The sequence below is a fragment of the Podarcis melisellensis genome (assembly GCF_964234715.1).
Source record: "Podarcis melisellensis genome assembly, chromosome: 13".
In the NCBI taxonomy this organism is placed as follows: Eukaryota; Metazoa; Chordata; class Lepidosauria; order Squamata; family Lacertidae; genus Podarcis; species Podarcis melisellensis.
In genome coordinates this window covers 39,307,514-39,323,290 of record NC_138545.1, presented here as the reverse complement: position 1 = coordinate 39,323,290, position 15,777 = coordinate 39,307,514, and the positions used below count along the sequence as shown (strand labels likewise).

General features: G+C 43.5%; 2 protein-coding genes across 2 annotated transcripts in view; both read left to right on the top strand.

The window, feature by feature from the left end:
- The window catches only part of LOC309354367 (vomeronasal type-2 receptor 26-like), a 28,932-nt gene that overhangs the window by 9,112 nt on the left and 4,043 nt on the right, over positions 1-15,777 (top strand). The window contains exons 2-3 of the mRNA XM_081884538.1: positions 10,779-11,452; positions 12,363-13,217. Coding sequence (XP_081740664.1) covers positions 11,141-11,452; positions 12,363-13,217 — 1,167 coding nt within the window. The 5' untranslated portion in view covers positions 10,779-11,140. The remainder of the gene's footprint in view (positions 1-10,778; positions 11,453-12,362; positions 13,218-15,777) is intronic.
- On the top strand, positions 547-6,487 carry LOC309354365 (vomeronasal type-2 receptor 26-like; the record flags this gene model as incomplete). The annotated part of the gene is made up of 4 exons (XM_081884536.1): positions 547-1,175; positions 2,128-2,982; positions 4,848-4,974; positions 5,589-6,487. The coding sequence occupies exons 1-4, from the start codon at positions 864-866 to the stop codon at positions 6,485-6,487; spliced, it is 2,193 nt and encodes a 730-aa protein (XP_081740662.1). The 5' UTR covers positions 547-863.

Genomic DNA, 15,777 nt, shown 5'->3' with positions numbered 1-15,777 from the left:
GAGGGCAACAGACTACAAGGAGGAAGCAGCTGGAGGGAATGACTTCTAGTTCCATTTTTCTCTACACAAAGGCACAGAGTATGGGAAAAAAGCAAGATGAATGGGAGCTTTTAATACAGTATGGCAAATATGACCTAGTAGGTTAGTAGGCATTACTGAAAACTGGTGGGATGAGACTCATGACTGAAATGTAGGACTTGAGGGGCAATCTGTTTTAAAGGTGTAGACCAAACAGGATGGGAGGAGGAGCATTATATGTAAAGGATGTGTACACTTGTGAATAAATCCATGTCCTGGAGCATGGAAAACAGATTGAAAGTATATGGTTAAAATTGTAGGAGAGAGAAATAACAGTGACCTCCAAGCCAGACTGAAGACTTGGATGACGCCTTCCTTGAGTAGATTATGAAGCATTCCAAAAGAAGAGGTATAGTGGTCATAGGAGACCTCAACTTTAACAATATCTGTTGCAACTCAAACTCTGCCAAGACTGTAAGGTCCGACCAATTGCACTATTGCATCGGGATTCAAGATTACTTTAACAGATTGGAGAACTGGGTTAACAAATGAATTTGAACAGGGACAAATGTAAGGTTCTGCACTTAGGCAGGAAGTACCAACTTCACAAATATAAGTTGAAGGACACCTGGTTTACTAGGATCTAGCCATCTTAGTGGAAGTCAAGCTTCACCTGAGTGAATAGTGCGGTGCAGTTTTTGCTGTGTGTGTATTTGAAACAATTTTTTTATTGCTTTAATTAAATCTGCCTGTAAGCTGCCTTGTTGCTCCCTAGCACCGAAAGACATGGAACCTAAGTTTCTTTAAACAGATTGACCAAAAATGGTACACAGCAATACGCTTTGATGTCCAACTCTCATTGCAGTGTTGTACCAAAATACTATCAGCAAATTCTGGCCTTGGTGTTTGCAGTCAAGGAAATCAACAAAAATTCCAATCTATTACCTAATGTCACATTAGGATTCCACATCTTTGATAGTTACTTCAGTGAAAGGATGACCTACTGGGCCACTTTGGAGCTGCTCTCTACACACTATAGATTTGCACCCAACTACCAGTGTGACAAACAGAAATATCTGATGGCTGTCATTGGGGGACTTGACTTTGAGATTTCCCTCCACATGGCAGCCATCTTAGGTGTCTACAAGATTCCCCAGGTAAGAGTCAAACATGGTGACTTCCCCTCATTCTTCTTTCCTCTGTCCTGTCGAGAAAAGCTTTGCCTTCCATAATAGCCCTCTTGACAATTTCAGATTGTATTCAATAAAAGCTTTCATCCGCCTTCATCCATTTCCCAACCTTTACATGTTCTTCAGAAGGTAGGAATGGATTATTTTGCAGATACAATTGTACACACCTACTCTATGTATGTGAACAGCTTGGTCTCCTGGCCTCAGGTAGACTCCAACTAGGATGAATTATGGAGGCTGGTCATCAGTCGCTTGTACATTACCTTAATTAATTTGACCTGTATAATTTGGGGCTGTCAGGGGTGCCATCAACAGGTCACTGGCTATCTACCTAGTGAAATCAGAGGAGCCGAGAGAGCTTTTCAATGGATTCATTTTATTCCACAGGAAGACAGAAAGACAGGAATGTATGCTTTCACCCTTGATCTAATATTGCTCAGATTGCAACTCCACCCTGCACCGAAAATTTCTTAATAGAAATCAGACGTCTCCTGCTGCCTATAGTGGCTGCTAAGAACAATTCTATTTTGGTTTCTGCAGAGCGTGTCTTGACCTTGTGGAAGGAGGGGGCTCTGACAAACTATCTTGAGAGTGAATGTCACTTGGCTGCTGTATTGTTTCTAAGAAATCTGACTCCTGTCTTTGTTCATTGCTACCTTGCTCTGGTTCTTCATCACCTATTATTTCCCAGGTCCTTTTTCCTTCTCAGGTGTGACCGGTCTCAAACCACCACACCATACCTCCCAGTTCCTTCTCTCTGGAAGATATTGGGGTGCTGCTTTCCACCACTCCTCCTATCTGCCCATTCCATGAAGGGCTTACTAAGCAGGTCCAAAGCACAATGGTTTAGTCATTGCTATCCACACATAATCAATGTTTCTACTGCATTAATGGGAATTAAGTATTCATTTCCTTCCAGCTCACTTATGGCTCCTTTGCCCCAGAGGATGCTGGTCAAAGCCAATCCACTCCCTTCTACCGGATGGTGCCCAATGAAGCCCATCAGTACACTGGGATTGTTGAGTTACTTCTGCACTTTGGATGGACGTGGGTTGGGTTGCTTGCTGCGGGTAGTGAGAGTGGAGAGAAATTTATGGAAATCCTGCAACCTCAGCTTTTCCAGAGAGGTATTTGCTTGGCCTTTTCAGAGAGAACTCCAAAAGGCTCATATTTTGAAGAGTATTATCACATGATTCCCCAGTGGCTCCAAGCCTATCTTGCTATTGCAGAAAGCAAAGCCAATGCTGTCATTGTCTATGGAGAAGCCAAGTCCATGGGTTTTTTGCAACTATGGCTAGCGGCAGCGGGTGCAGAAAACATGACATCTATGGAGAAGGTATGGATTATGACTGCTCAACTGGATTTCTCAGCAGTGGCCTTTCAAATGAGCCAGAGTATGCAACCATTTCATGGCTCCATATGCTTCACAGTGCACTCAAAGGAGGTGCAAGGATTCAAGACCCTTCTTCGCTCCCTCAATCCTTTCATGGAGGCTGAAGATGGTTTTCTTCAGCAGTTCTGGCTGCAGACATTCTACTGTTTCTTTTCCAAATCTAGTACTGAGTTCAGTGAACCCTGCACTGGACAGGAGAAGCTGGACAGCCTCCCCTCGTCTGGCTTTGAGATGAGCATGACTGGCCACAGCTACAGCATCTACAATGCTGTCTATGTTGTGGCACATGCCCTACATGATGCCATGTTCAGATCCAGGGCAAAAGACAGAGGAACTGTGAGAAGATGGAGAACGCAGCTTCAGAAATTGCAGCCTTGGCTGGTAATGTCTCTTTTGTTGTTGTTGTATATCTTTTAAGTTTTATTTCATTTTATATTGTTGATAAAGCAAAGACAACAATTTTAACAACAGTCAAAAATTGAAAGAAGAATAACCAAACTGTAAAATAGGCAGGTAGGACGTGTAGTTCCATGTGAGTTAAAGACTTTAAAGTCCACATTAAGTCCAATTTTATCAGATCACCAAGCATAGTTCCAGATTTGCCAGGTTTGTGGGGGGTTGTTTTTGAAAATGCTGGTTGTGCTGTATATGCCAAATCATATAAAATGTGTCTAGTCCTTGTCAAAATCTCAAATTATTTGTGATTATCTCTGTTATAGCTATATTCCAGAGTGAGCAGTACTAAGTGTCCAGCATTAGACTTTTGGGTTGCTATAGATCAAAATTTGCCGTTATTATTGCTATTGTTATTATTTTGTGATCATATGAAAACTTGTCTACTGCCTTGGAAGAGGCAATGGCACATTAAAAGGTGATGCTGAACCTAAGATAAGTTTGAGTTTTAAACAATTGTCCTCTTCCTGCCATCTCGATGCAGCTCCACCCATTTCTTAGGAGAGTCTCATTTAACAACAGTGCGGGAGAAGAAGTGTCTTTTAGTGAGAAGAGGGAATTAGAAGCTGGATTCGATATTACCAACTTGGTCACTTTCCCAAATAACTCCTTCATCAGAATGAAGGTTGGATGGATGAATTTGGATGCTCCCCCAGGAAAAGAGTTTTCCATCAATGAAGACAAAATGGTGTGGCACAGGAGTTTTGACCAGGTGGGGCATGATTTCAGGAAATTGCAACTCCAGTGTGTCCTCAATGTGATGCTTGCAACTTGGAAGCCTAGCTGAGACATGGATCCTGTATTTTTCCTCACTTGTTGTTTATGAAAACCTCTATGAATGTTGTGGGGCTCTGATGCCCTGGAGCAGGGCAGGACATAGTTCATTATTATATGCTTGTTTGTTTATTGCATTTTTAGTCCACCTTTCCTTTGCTTACTTCCCATTTTATCCTAACAACCAACAACCCTGTAAGGGAGTGTAGACTGAGAGCAGCAATGACTGGTCTAAGGTCACCCAATGAGTTTCATGGCCAAGTGGGGATTTGAACCCTGGTCTTCCACTTCCCTGTCTAGCACATTCTTTAAAGATTTCTAGGCCAGCAGAGTGTGACCTAAGCCTAATCTCCAACCAGCTTCTTTGGGGAGAAAGAAACGGGAGCTGAGCCTGGAGACAGACGAGGGAGACTTCTGCAGAGAATGCCTGGTTTGGAGGCTAGGAATTCTCAAGTTATAGTAGCAGAGGTCTGGCAGAGTCCAGCACTATCCTTGTTTTTGAGGCTGCTTAAGTTGTCTTAACAATTGTCTCTTGGCCCAGTGTATTTAGTCTGGGGTTCTCAGTCCCCAATATTTGTGCTTTTTCAGGTGGAAAAACAGAAGGAACCGGACAGTGTATACAGTAGCTGCTTATTTATATCGCTTAGGATGTCACACATCCTTCCAACTCTATTTTAAATCCTTTTGAGTTTTATAAGAAATTAATTTTCCAAATAATAATAATATTAGTCTTCAGGTGAACTCCCTCCCTCCCTCCGTCCTTTTGATTTATATTTTTTTAAAAACACATTGAAATGGCCATAACGTCATTTTCAGAGTCACAAAAACATCTTCTGCCTCATTAGATGCCATTAATGGCTGTTGACAGCTCATTGCTTTCAAATTTCTCTTAATATTCAGCAGGCAATTTCTCCCATCCACTTGATCCCTTGCAGCCCAGAAAATGGAATTCAGGTTCTCCAAATGTCCATTATTTCTCCTATGCTAAACATTTCCTTATCGTTAATTAAAATTCACAGGTGCCACCCCTCTCTCAATGCAACAAAAATTGCCCTTCTGGTACTAGGAGAAAAAAGAAGGAAGGGGAGAAATTCTGCTGCTATGACTGTGCTCCATGTTCAGAAGGCAAGATTTCATACCAGAAAGGTAGGAGATAGTAGGTCGCTTCCCAATAACTCAGATTTCCTGTGAAGGGTCTGTGGCGGTGTGAAAGGTTTCACAGTTGCTGCTATTGATGGAGTTCTGATTTCCATGGTGATTGAAGTTCACAGATTTGGAGCTCTTCATTGCAACTAGCTGATGGCCCAGCAACGAGGCCCAGCTTTTCAAAGAGGTGCTTTGCAAGCCCGAATGATCAGATGATGGTTGGGGTTTACAAAGCACACTGTTACTTGCTTTACACCTAACATCAGAGATGACATCAGATATAGGGCTGGTAGGTGTAACTTGCTAAGATGGCCCCATGGGCCAAAGGTTTTCTATCACTGGATTACCTGGGTGGTGATGGAGATGAGTTGCAGCATTGCACCTGCAGGACAGGCCTCCTGGTGTCCAGGCCCACCTCCTTACTGTCCAGGCAAGCGACTGTGAGATCATTGTCTGGGGGAGGGGGGTCCACAGCCCTTTCTCCCCATGCTAGTCGCTCCTGTGTCTCAAAAAGATTGTCTCTTCCACATCCAACTGGTAAGTCCCATACTGGCAGGAGGATGTATACCTACTCAGAAGTTGCAGCCTTAAAGGGAATCCTTTCTTCTTTTCAGACATGAATGACTGTGTCGGATGCTCAGAAGATCACTATCCAAACAGGAACCAAACACAATGCATTCCAAAGTTCATCAGCTTCTTGACTTTGGAAGAACCGCTTGGGATGAGCTTAGCGTTTGGCTCCGTATTCTCCTCTTTGCTCACCATATTGTCCCTCGCCATCTTTATGAAGCATAAGGACACACCGATTGTCAGGGCCAATAATCGGAACCTGACCTATGTTCTCCTCCTGTCTCTCCTTCTCTGTTTTCTCTGCCCCCTCATCTTCCTCAGCCGACCAGACAGAGTGTCCTGCCTTGTCCGACAAATGGCTTTTGGTGTGGTTTTCACAGTGACTGTTTCTTGTGTGTTGGCCAAAACCATTACCGTTGTTCTGGCATTCATGGCCACCAAACCAGGTTCCAGAATGAGGAAATGGGTGGGGAAAAGACTGGCAGGCGCCATTGTGTTGACTTGTACTATTATCCAAGCTGGTATTTGCACTGTGTGGCTGGGAACCTCTCCCCCATTCCCCCATTTTGACAAGCACTCTGTGAGGGGAGAAATTATTCTGGAATGTAATGAAGGGTCAGCTGCCATGTTTTACTGTGTCTTAGGTTACACGGGCTTCCTGGCCATTGTCAGTTTTGTTGTAGCATTTTTAGCCAGGAAACTGCCTGACAGCTTTAATGAGGCCAAATTCATCACCTTCAGCATGTTGTTGTTTTGTAGTGTTTGGATCTCCTTTGTTCCTGTTTACCTGAGCTCCAAGGGAAAACACATGGTGGCTGTGGAGATCTTCTCCATCTTGGTCTCCAGTGCTGGTTTACTAGGTTCCATCTTTTTCCCCAAATGCTACATTATCATATTGAGGCCTGATCTGAATGACAAACAGCAGTTAATAAAGAAGAAATAGCAAAATATCCTGTTGTCACTCTTTTCTGTTACCCCAGAACATGGGTAATGATTTTGCTGCTGACTCCTTGATATAATTTCATTTTATTTGTTTATTGAACTTGCTATGTGCATTTAAAAAATCAGATGGTTCTCCCTCCCCCCTCCCCCCGAGATGTGGTCCCCACCTTTGGGAGCCCAAGGGCACAATTGGAAAACTGAGGAACTCTTGTGGACACAAAAAGCCACCAATTTCACAGAAGAAAGTGTGGAGATGCACAGAAACTCCACCTTCATCCTTTCTTGTATTATGAATCCATTGGTTTGGGTCCTACTCTCTGTAGCAAGAGACAAGCTTGTTGCATCTTCCATCTGACAGCCCTTGAGATATTTGAAGATGAGTATCATATCTCCTCCCAGTCTCCTTTTTCCAGGCTGAACATAGCCAGCTCCCTCAACCATTGCTCATAAGGCTTGATTTCCCACCCATCATCTTCCTGGCTGCCCTCCTCTGCACATGTTCAGCACACATTTTACCAGCCTCCTCATGAAAATATAATAGTGGACTTTGTCAAAAGCCTGACTGAACTCAAAATAGACTATGACCACAGCATTCTCCTGATCCACCACATTTGTAATGCCATAAAAAAGAAAAGAAATGAGATTGGTCTGGTATAAGAACAGGTCCAGGACAGAACCCTTTGGCACATCTGTGGCATCAGGAGATAATATCCCTATGCTATGAGGAGAAAATGAAAAGGAGGAAAATATCCCTCTTCCCAGAGAGAGTGACAGATGCCACATATACCTATTCTTAACTCAGAATTGTACATGCAGCTCTCTGCGTGTATGAAGAAGTACTTGAAGAAGAGCCAGGACAGAAATTCCATGGGAAACACCCATGCCAGCCCTGTTTTGATTTGCAGGTCCGATCCCACATCCCAGCCCCTCAAAGCAGCGTGGGGTTGGCAGGGCGTCAGGAGAATGTAATGGGCATGTGACCTTCCTGCTGCGTCCTCCTCATGTCACCCAACCAGCCTGTCATGGATGCTTTAGTTGTGATCCCTGCATTCCAGGAGATTGATGACCTTTGGGGGTTCCTTTGAAATCTACAATTCTCTGTTTATTTAGGTAAATATATATAGGGGCCCCAAAAAGGCCTGCAGACAGCGCCAAAGGACCGTATGTCCATCATCACAGCCATGCCTTGAAGTCACTCAGAGTCTGCTCACAATTGTTCCTTTCCAGTCAAACTCTACTAGTGGCTAGAATTCATCTTGCCCCCATGGGCTTACCTGCCCCATGCCTGGCCTCACATAACACCAGCTGATGGACATGTGAATGTGGTTTGGACCATGAGCCCAATGGAGAGGCTTGGTTGGCCTAACTGCTGCAGGTCAGAGGCCCATGTTGATTCCCAGCAAGGAGATTTCTCTACCTGCACAGACTCACTTGAGTGATTGACAACTTTTAGGGTTCTGGATTGTGTAAGAAAGTACAGTAAGTAGAGAAAGCTGCAGATGCTCTCTTCTGAGAACACAGTAGGTGATGAAACTGGCAGCAGGGATAAAATGGAGGGGAAGAGGCAACAGGCTTGTTCCTGCTCCCCCCTCATTACAATGCCTTGAAAACACTTGAAGGAGGCTGCTGAGGGATTATTCTGTGTGGATCATTGTCTCTGCTACTTCCAATGGACCAGCTGAGGCAAAGGGATCATTATTCTCTCCCCTGTTATTATCAATTACATGGTAATAATCTGCTTCTGATTAGACCTCCATAGACTTCCAGGAATTCAGTCTAAAAAGAATTAAATCCTCTCTGCCATCCCCAGCAAATGCTAAGGTGCTGCCGACTCGTTTAGTGAGCTTTCCCCTGGAGTTGGATCCTAGGTCTTGGGAATTTAGCTGGTGCATTCGTAGAGTGCCATTTAAGGCAAGCTGCTGTTTCTAATGCCAATGCTGATTAGATGTAAACAGGGAAATCTCAGTCTAGGAAAGTGCATTGTTCCTAGTATGGCAGTGTTGATGCTGTTAATCTTCTTGCTGCCTCAAATGGTGAATCTATCAAATGCCAATCGGAGCATCAGTCACCTCCATATCCCTCACAAGTACTATAAGCCAGGTGAGCTTATCATTGGTGCACTTGCTTCTCACATCCTGTCCTCTGTTGACTATGAAACCTTGAAACAATGGCCATCCATCCATCAGATTCTGAATCCATTGTAAGTATTTCAATTTTTCAATTCCCATGTGATATTAATACCTAAGTTAGCATGTGGGCTCAGAAATACTTCCTATTTATTTTTGCTATGGGGATTTATTACTTATAGCGAGGCGTGCAAAATATCCCCTCCTCTTACACAACATAGGATCAGTCTTAGACTTAACCCTCCCCTCCACCTGAATTTGAAGAACAGGAGTTTGAATTTGATAGCCTGCTTTACCACTACCCTAAGGAGTCTCAAAGCGGCTAACAATCTCTTATCCTTTCCTCCCCCATAACAAACACTCTGTGAGGTGAGTGGGGCTGAGAGACTTTAAAGAAGTGTGACTAGCCTAAAGTCACCCAGCAGCTGCATGTAGAGGAATGGAGAATCGAACCTGGTTCACCAGATTATGAGTCCACCGCTCTTAACCACTACACCACACTGGCTTAATGGAGAGGATGAGCCATAACCACGACCAGTTACATGGGTGTGATAATCTAGAGAGCCCAGCATTCTGATGTCAACAGGAAATGGGTGAATAGCCAGTAGGAACCATTAATCTACCTAGCTCAGGCCTGTCTACACAGAGTAGCAGTGGCTCTCCAGGATTTCAGACAGGGGTCTGCCCCAGCCCCACCTAAGCAGATGCTCCTGCATTGGGTTTTACAGAACCTTTAAAGAAAAAGTATACAGAGTAATTGTCAAAACATTATAGGCAACAGAAGGTTGCCTGGTACCGGGGGCAATAGCTTCATTGATGCATGGGAAAACGGGGGTGGTGCTCCAGAAACCTGCAACAGGGCAGCAAGCTACAAGAAGGAAGCAGCTGGAGGGAATGACTCCTAGTTTCTCTACAAAAAGGCACTAGCCTTTTAGGAAACAAGCAAGATGAATTGGAGCTTTTAATACAGGACTAATATGACCTAGAAAGTGAGTAGGCATTGCCTTGGAGTTCAAGATTTCTTTAACAGATTTGAGAACTGGGTTAACAAAATGAATTTCAATAGGGACAAATGTAAGGTTCTGCACTTAGGAAGGAAGTACCAACTTCACAAATAAAAGCTGACGGACACCTGGCTTACTAGGATCTCGCCATCTTAGTGGAACTTGAGCTTCACTTGAGTCAAAGGTGTGATGCAGTTTTTGGTGTCTGTGTTTAAACCAAATTCTTTATTGGTTTAATTAAATCTGCCTGTAAGCTGCCTTGTTGCTCCCTAGCACAGAAACACAGGGAACCTAAGTTTCCTTAAAAAGATTGACAAAAAATGGTACACAGCAAAATGCTTTGATGTCCAACTCTCATTGCAGTGTTGTACCAAAATACTATCAGCAAATTCTGGCCTTGGTGTTTGCAGTCAAGGAAATCAACAAGAATTCCAATCTATTACCTAATGTCACATTAGGATTCCACATCTTTGATAGTTACTTCAGTGAAAGGATGACCTACTGGGCCACTTTGGAGCTGCTCTCTACACACTACAAATTCGTACCCAACTACCAGTGTGACAAAAAGAAAAATCTGATGGCAGTCATTGGTGGACTTGACTTTGAGGTTTCCCTCCACATGGCAGCCATCTTAGGTGTCTACAAGATTCCCCAGGTAAGAGTCAAACATGGTGACTTCCCCTCATTCTTCTTTCCTCTGTCTTGTTGAGAAAAGTTCTGCATTCCATAATAGCCCTCTTGACAATTTCAGATTGTATTCAATAAAAACTTTCATCTGCCTTCATCCATTTCCCAGCCTTTGCATCTTCTTCAGAGGGTATGAATGGAGCATTTGTCTACCTAGCTCAGGGGTGTGCCCCTGCCCCACCTGTATGCTAAGCAGATGCTCTACCATTGGGTTTTACAGAATCTTCACAGAAAAGGTACACAGAGTAACTGTCAAAACATTACAGGCAACAGAAGGTTGCCTGGTACCGGGCTTCATTGATGCATGGGAGAATGAGGTGGGGCTTCAGAAACCTGCAAAGGGCAACAAACTACAAGAAGGACGCAGCTGGAGAGAATGACCCCTGGTTTCAGTTGTCTCTAAACAAGGGCACAGAGCATGGAAAAAAGCAAGATGTATTGGAGCATTTAATACAGGATAGCAAATATGACCTAGAAGGCGAGAAGACATTGCCTCAGGGTTCAAGATTTCTTTAACAGATTGGAGAACTGGGTTAACAAATGAATTTGAATAGGGATAAATGTAAAGTTCTGCACTTAGGCAGGAAGTAGCAACTTCACAAATATAAGCTGTAGGACACCTGGCTTACTAGGATCTAGCCATCTTAGTGGAACTTGAGCTTCACTTGTGTGAACAGTGCGATACAGTTTTTGCTGTGTGTGTATTTAAACCAAATTCTTTATTGGTTTAATTAAATCTGCCTGTAAGCTGCCTTGTTGCTCCCTAGCACAGAAAGACATGGAACCTAGGTTTCCTTAAACAGATTGACCAAAAATGGTACACAGCAAAACGCTTTGATGTCCAACTCTCATTGCAGTGTTGTACCAAAATACTATCAGCAAATTCTGGCCTTGGTGTTTGCAGTCAAGGAAATCAACAAGAATTCCAATATATTACCTAATGTCACATTAGGATTCCACATCTTTGATAGTTACTTCAGTGAAAGGATGACCTACTGGGCCACTTTGGAGCTGGTCTCTACACACTACAGATTTGTACCCAACTACCAGTGCGACAAACAGAAAAATCTGATGGCTGTCATTGGGGGACTTGACTTTGAGGTTTCCCTCCGCATGGCAGCCATCTTAGGTGTCTACAAGATTCCCCAGGTAAGAGTCAAACATGGTGACTTCCCCTCATTCTTCTTTCCTCTGTCTTGTTGAGAAAAATTTTGCATTCCATAATAGCCCTCTTGACAATTTCAGATTGTATTCAGTAAAAGCTTTCATCCGCCTTCATCCATTTCCCAAAGTGTGCATGTTCTTCACAGGGTATGAATGGAACATTTTGCAGATACAGTTGTACACACCTAGTCTATGTATGCGAACAGCTTGGTCTGCCGGCCTCAGGTAGACTCCAACCAGGATGCATTACGGAGGCTGCTCATCAGTTGCTTGTACATTACCTTAATTGATTTGACCTGGAGACTTTGGGGCTGTCACTGCTGTCGTCAACAGCTCACTGATTATCTACCTAGTTAAATCAGAGACACAGAGAGAGCTTTTCTATTCTTTTCCTTTAATTCACAGGAAGACATAAAAGTACACTCTTGAGCTGCCACCAAACCAGCCATTGCTTCCTAGAAATCAGACCCCTCCTGCTGCCTATGGTGGCTGCTAAGAACAATTCTCTTTTGGGTTCTGCAGAGCATGTCTGGTCCTTCTGGAAGGAGGAGGCTCTGAGAAACTCTGCTGAGAGAGAATGCCACTTGGCTGCTGTACTGTTTCTAAGAAATCTGACTCCTGTCTCTGTTCACTGCTACCTTGCTCTGGATCTTCATCACCTATTATTTCCCAGGTCCTTTTTCCTTCTTGGGTGTGACCCGTCTCAAACCACTACATCATACTCTCCTCCCTTCCTTCTCTCTGGAATGTTATTGGGGTACCACTCCTTCTCATCTGCCCATTCCCTGACGGGCTTCCTAAGACAGTGGGTCCAAAGCACAATTGTTTTATCATTGCTATCCACACATTATCAATGTTTCTACTGCATTAATAGGAAATGTCTGTTTCCTTCTAGCTCACTTATGGCTCCTTTGCCCCAGAGGATGCTGGTCAAAGCCAATCCACTCCCTTCTACCGGATGGTGCCCAATGAAGCCCATCAGTATACGGGGATTGTTGAGTTACTTTTGCACTTTGGATGGACGTGGGTTGGGTTGTTTGCGTTGGATAGTGAGAGTGGAGAGAAGTTTATGGAAATCCTGCAAACTGTGCTTTTCCAGAGAGGCATTTGCTTGGCCTTTGCAGAGAGAACTCCAAAAGGCTCATATTTTGAAGAGTATTATGACACGATTCCCCAGTGGCTCCAAGCCTATCATGATATTGCAAAAAGCAAAGCCAATGCTGTCATTGTCTATGGAGAAGCCAAGTCCTTCTGTTTTTTGCAACTATGGCTAGCAGCCGGGGGTGCAGAAAATGTGACATCTATGGAGAAGGTATGGATTATGAGTGCTCATCTGGATTTCTCAGCAGTGGCCTTTCAAACGAGCCAGAGTATGCAACCATTTCATGGCTCCATATGCTTCACAGTGCACTCAAAGGAGGTGCAAGGTTTCAAGACCCTTCTTCGCTCCTTAAATCCTTTCATGGCAGGTGAAGATGGTTTTCTTCAGCAGTTCTGGCTGCAGACATTCTACTGTTTCTTTTCCAAATCCAGTACTGAGTTCAGTGAACCCTGCACTGGACAGGAGAAGCTGGACAGCCTTCCCTCGTCTGGCTTTGAGATGAGCATGACTGGCCACAGCTACAGCATCTACAATGCTGCTTATGTTGTGGCACATGCTCTGCATGATGCCATGTACAGATCCAGGGCAAAAGACAGAGGAATTGTGAGAAGATGGAGACCGCAGCTTCAGAAATTGCAGCCGTGGCAGGTAATGGCTCTTTTGTTGTTGTTGTATATCTTTTTATTATTATTTCATTTTATATTGTTGATAAAGCAAAGACAAACTGTCAGGGAACTGCCATCGGCTCAGGGGCAAGAGGGGAAAAGCCGAATGGATTACAGAGAGCCCCCAAAGATTGTGGGAAGCAGCACTTCCTCATCAGAAGAAGGTAGCCACGTCTCTAGTGGAGAGGAGATGCAGGGCTTGGAGGAGGTGAGGCGGTGCCAGGACCCCTTGCCTGAGCAAAGTGGGGAGGAGAGAGGTCCTCCATTACCCACGCCTTCCTTGTGCAGTAGGCGTCCGCGCAGAGAGGGGAGGCGCAGACTGGGCGTCAAGAAACTACTCTGCTGGGGAAGGTTTAAGGACCGTCCACTCTCAGATTCTGCCAGTGAATGAGCAAGACACGGAATAGAGGCGCTCTGCTTTCCAAAGGTAAGAAAGCTTTAAAACAGACTATTTCAGCATATTGCCTGATTGCTCTTGAGCAACCAACCTATACCTCTAACAACAACATTTTTAACAACAGGCAAAAATTGAAAGAGGAATAACCAAACTGTAAAATAGGCAGGTAGGATGTGTAGTTGCACATTGAAGCTGCTGAAGAAAGAATAGAGTGTTTTGCTAGAATGGGAAACAAAAGATGAGGAGGTCAAATCGGTCATGATCAAATGGGCACAAGATAGAGCACATAATATACAATTTGAGGACTGGGGAAAATTGTGGAAAGTAAATTTGAAATCTACAGATTGTTCTCTTTTGAAAGAAAATTATATGAAAATAACGTATAGATGGTATATTACACCAGTACAGATATCAAAAATGTATAAAACCGGGTCAAACATATGTTGGAAATGTAAAGAAAAAGAACGGACTTTTTAACATATTTTGTGGGAATGTAGAGAAGTTCAAAAAAAAAAAAAGTGAAATGATATACAATGAATTGAAAAAAAATGTTTAAAATGACATTTGTAAAAAAAACAAACCCAGGAGGATTTTTTGTTAGGGATTGTAGGACAAGACCTGCCAAGAAAAACAAAGACTTTATTTCTGTATGCTACAACAGTGGCAAGAGTCTTGATAGCACAAGGATGGAAGAATGAGGAAATCCCAATGAAAGAAAAGGCAAGAAAAATTGATGAGCTATGCAGAGTTGGCTAAATGCAACTTTAAGGAAGAATGGGAACTTTTTACAAATTATCTAAAAAGACAAGAAAATGAACTGGACCCCTTGGCAGGTTTTGAATAAACATACACAAATTTATTGGTTGATAACATGATAGATCTATAAGGCAAGGATATGTATAATTTTATAACATGCAGACAATAATATGTGCAGAGAAATCAGACAGAGGAGCTGAGGGAAGTCCCTGGTTGGGGGGGGGAGGGATGGAAGGCGGTGGGAAAAAGGGGAAAAATAATGTATATGATTATATGGAATGATAATTTATGTTGAAATTGCTTAATAAAAATATTTTTAAAAAGAATGTGTAGTTGCACATGAGTTAAATACTTTAAAGTCCAAATTAAGTCCAATTTTATCAGATCACTAAGCATAGTTCCAGATTTGCCAGGGTGTTCTGAAAATGTTGGTTCTGCTGTACAGTATATGCTATTTAGATTATGTTGCCTGGTCTACACGATGCCATGTACAGATTCAGGGTAAAAGACAGGAATGGTGAGAGGTGGGAGGTGGTTGCACAGTGGTACCTCTGTTACGAATGCTTTTGGTTACGAACGCTTTAGGTTACGAACTCTGCTAATCCAGAAGTAGCTGCTCCTGCTTGTGAACTTTGCCCCAGGATGCGAATGGAAATTGTGCTCCTCCTCTTTCATTAGTGAAAGGATAAGAATGGGATAAGAAGGGTTTCAGCTTAAGAACGGAAGTTCGTAACCAGAGGTACCATAGTAACCTTGCTCTGAGCCAGCCACATAGATAAGGAAGGATGGGAATATCTGCTGGTCTTGGCATCGCCACAGCCCTAGAAGAGTAGAAAGGGCTGTGTTGGAGAAGATGGGACAATCTCACCTTTGAACCATCCCAGGAAGATACCAGTGTTTTGGACTTGATCAGGAAACCGTCCTGTCAGGTTGCCAGCTGTCAGAGATCCCAGCAGCAGTGGGACATGTCGGGCCTTATCAGGAATCTGTGTGGGACAGCTCTTTTTCAGAAGCCGAAGAGGCGAATTGCTGAGCTTTGTTCTGTAAATCATAGCTACTTTGCTTATCTGGGATGTTATTCTACAAACTATATATGTTATTTAGCTATTATATTCTACATTATTAGCTTTATAAAAAGGTAAAGGACCCCTGACAGTTAAGTCCAGTCGCGAATGACTCTGGGGTTGTGGTGCTCATCTCACTTTACTGGCTGAGGGAGCTGACATTTGTACGCAGACAGTTTTTCCAGGTCATGTGGCCAGCATGACTAAGCCGCGTCTGGTGAAACCAGAGCAGCGCACGGAAACGCCGTTTACCTTCCCACCGGAGTGGTACCTATTTATCTACTTGCACTTTGACATGCTTTCGAACTGCTAGGTGGGCAGGAGCA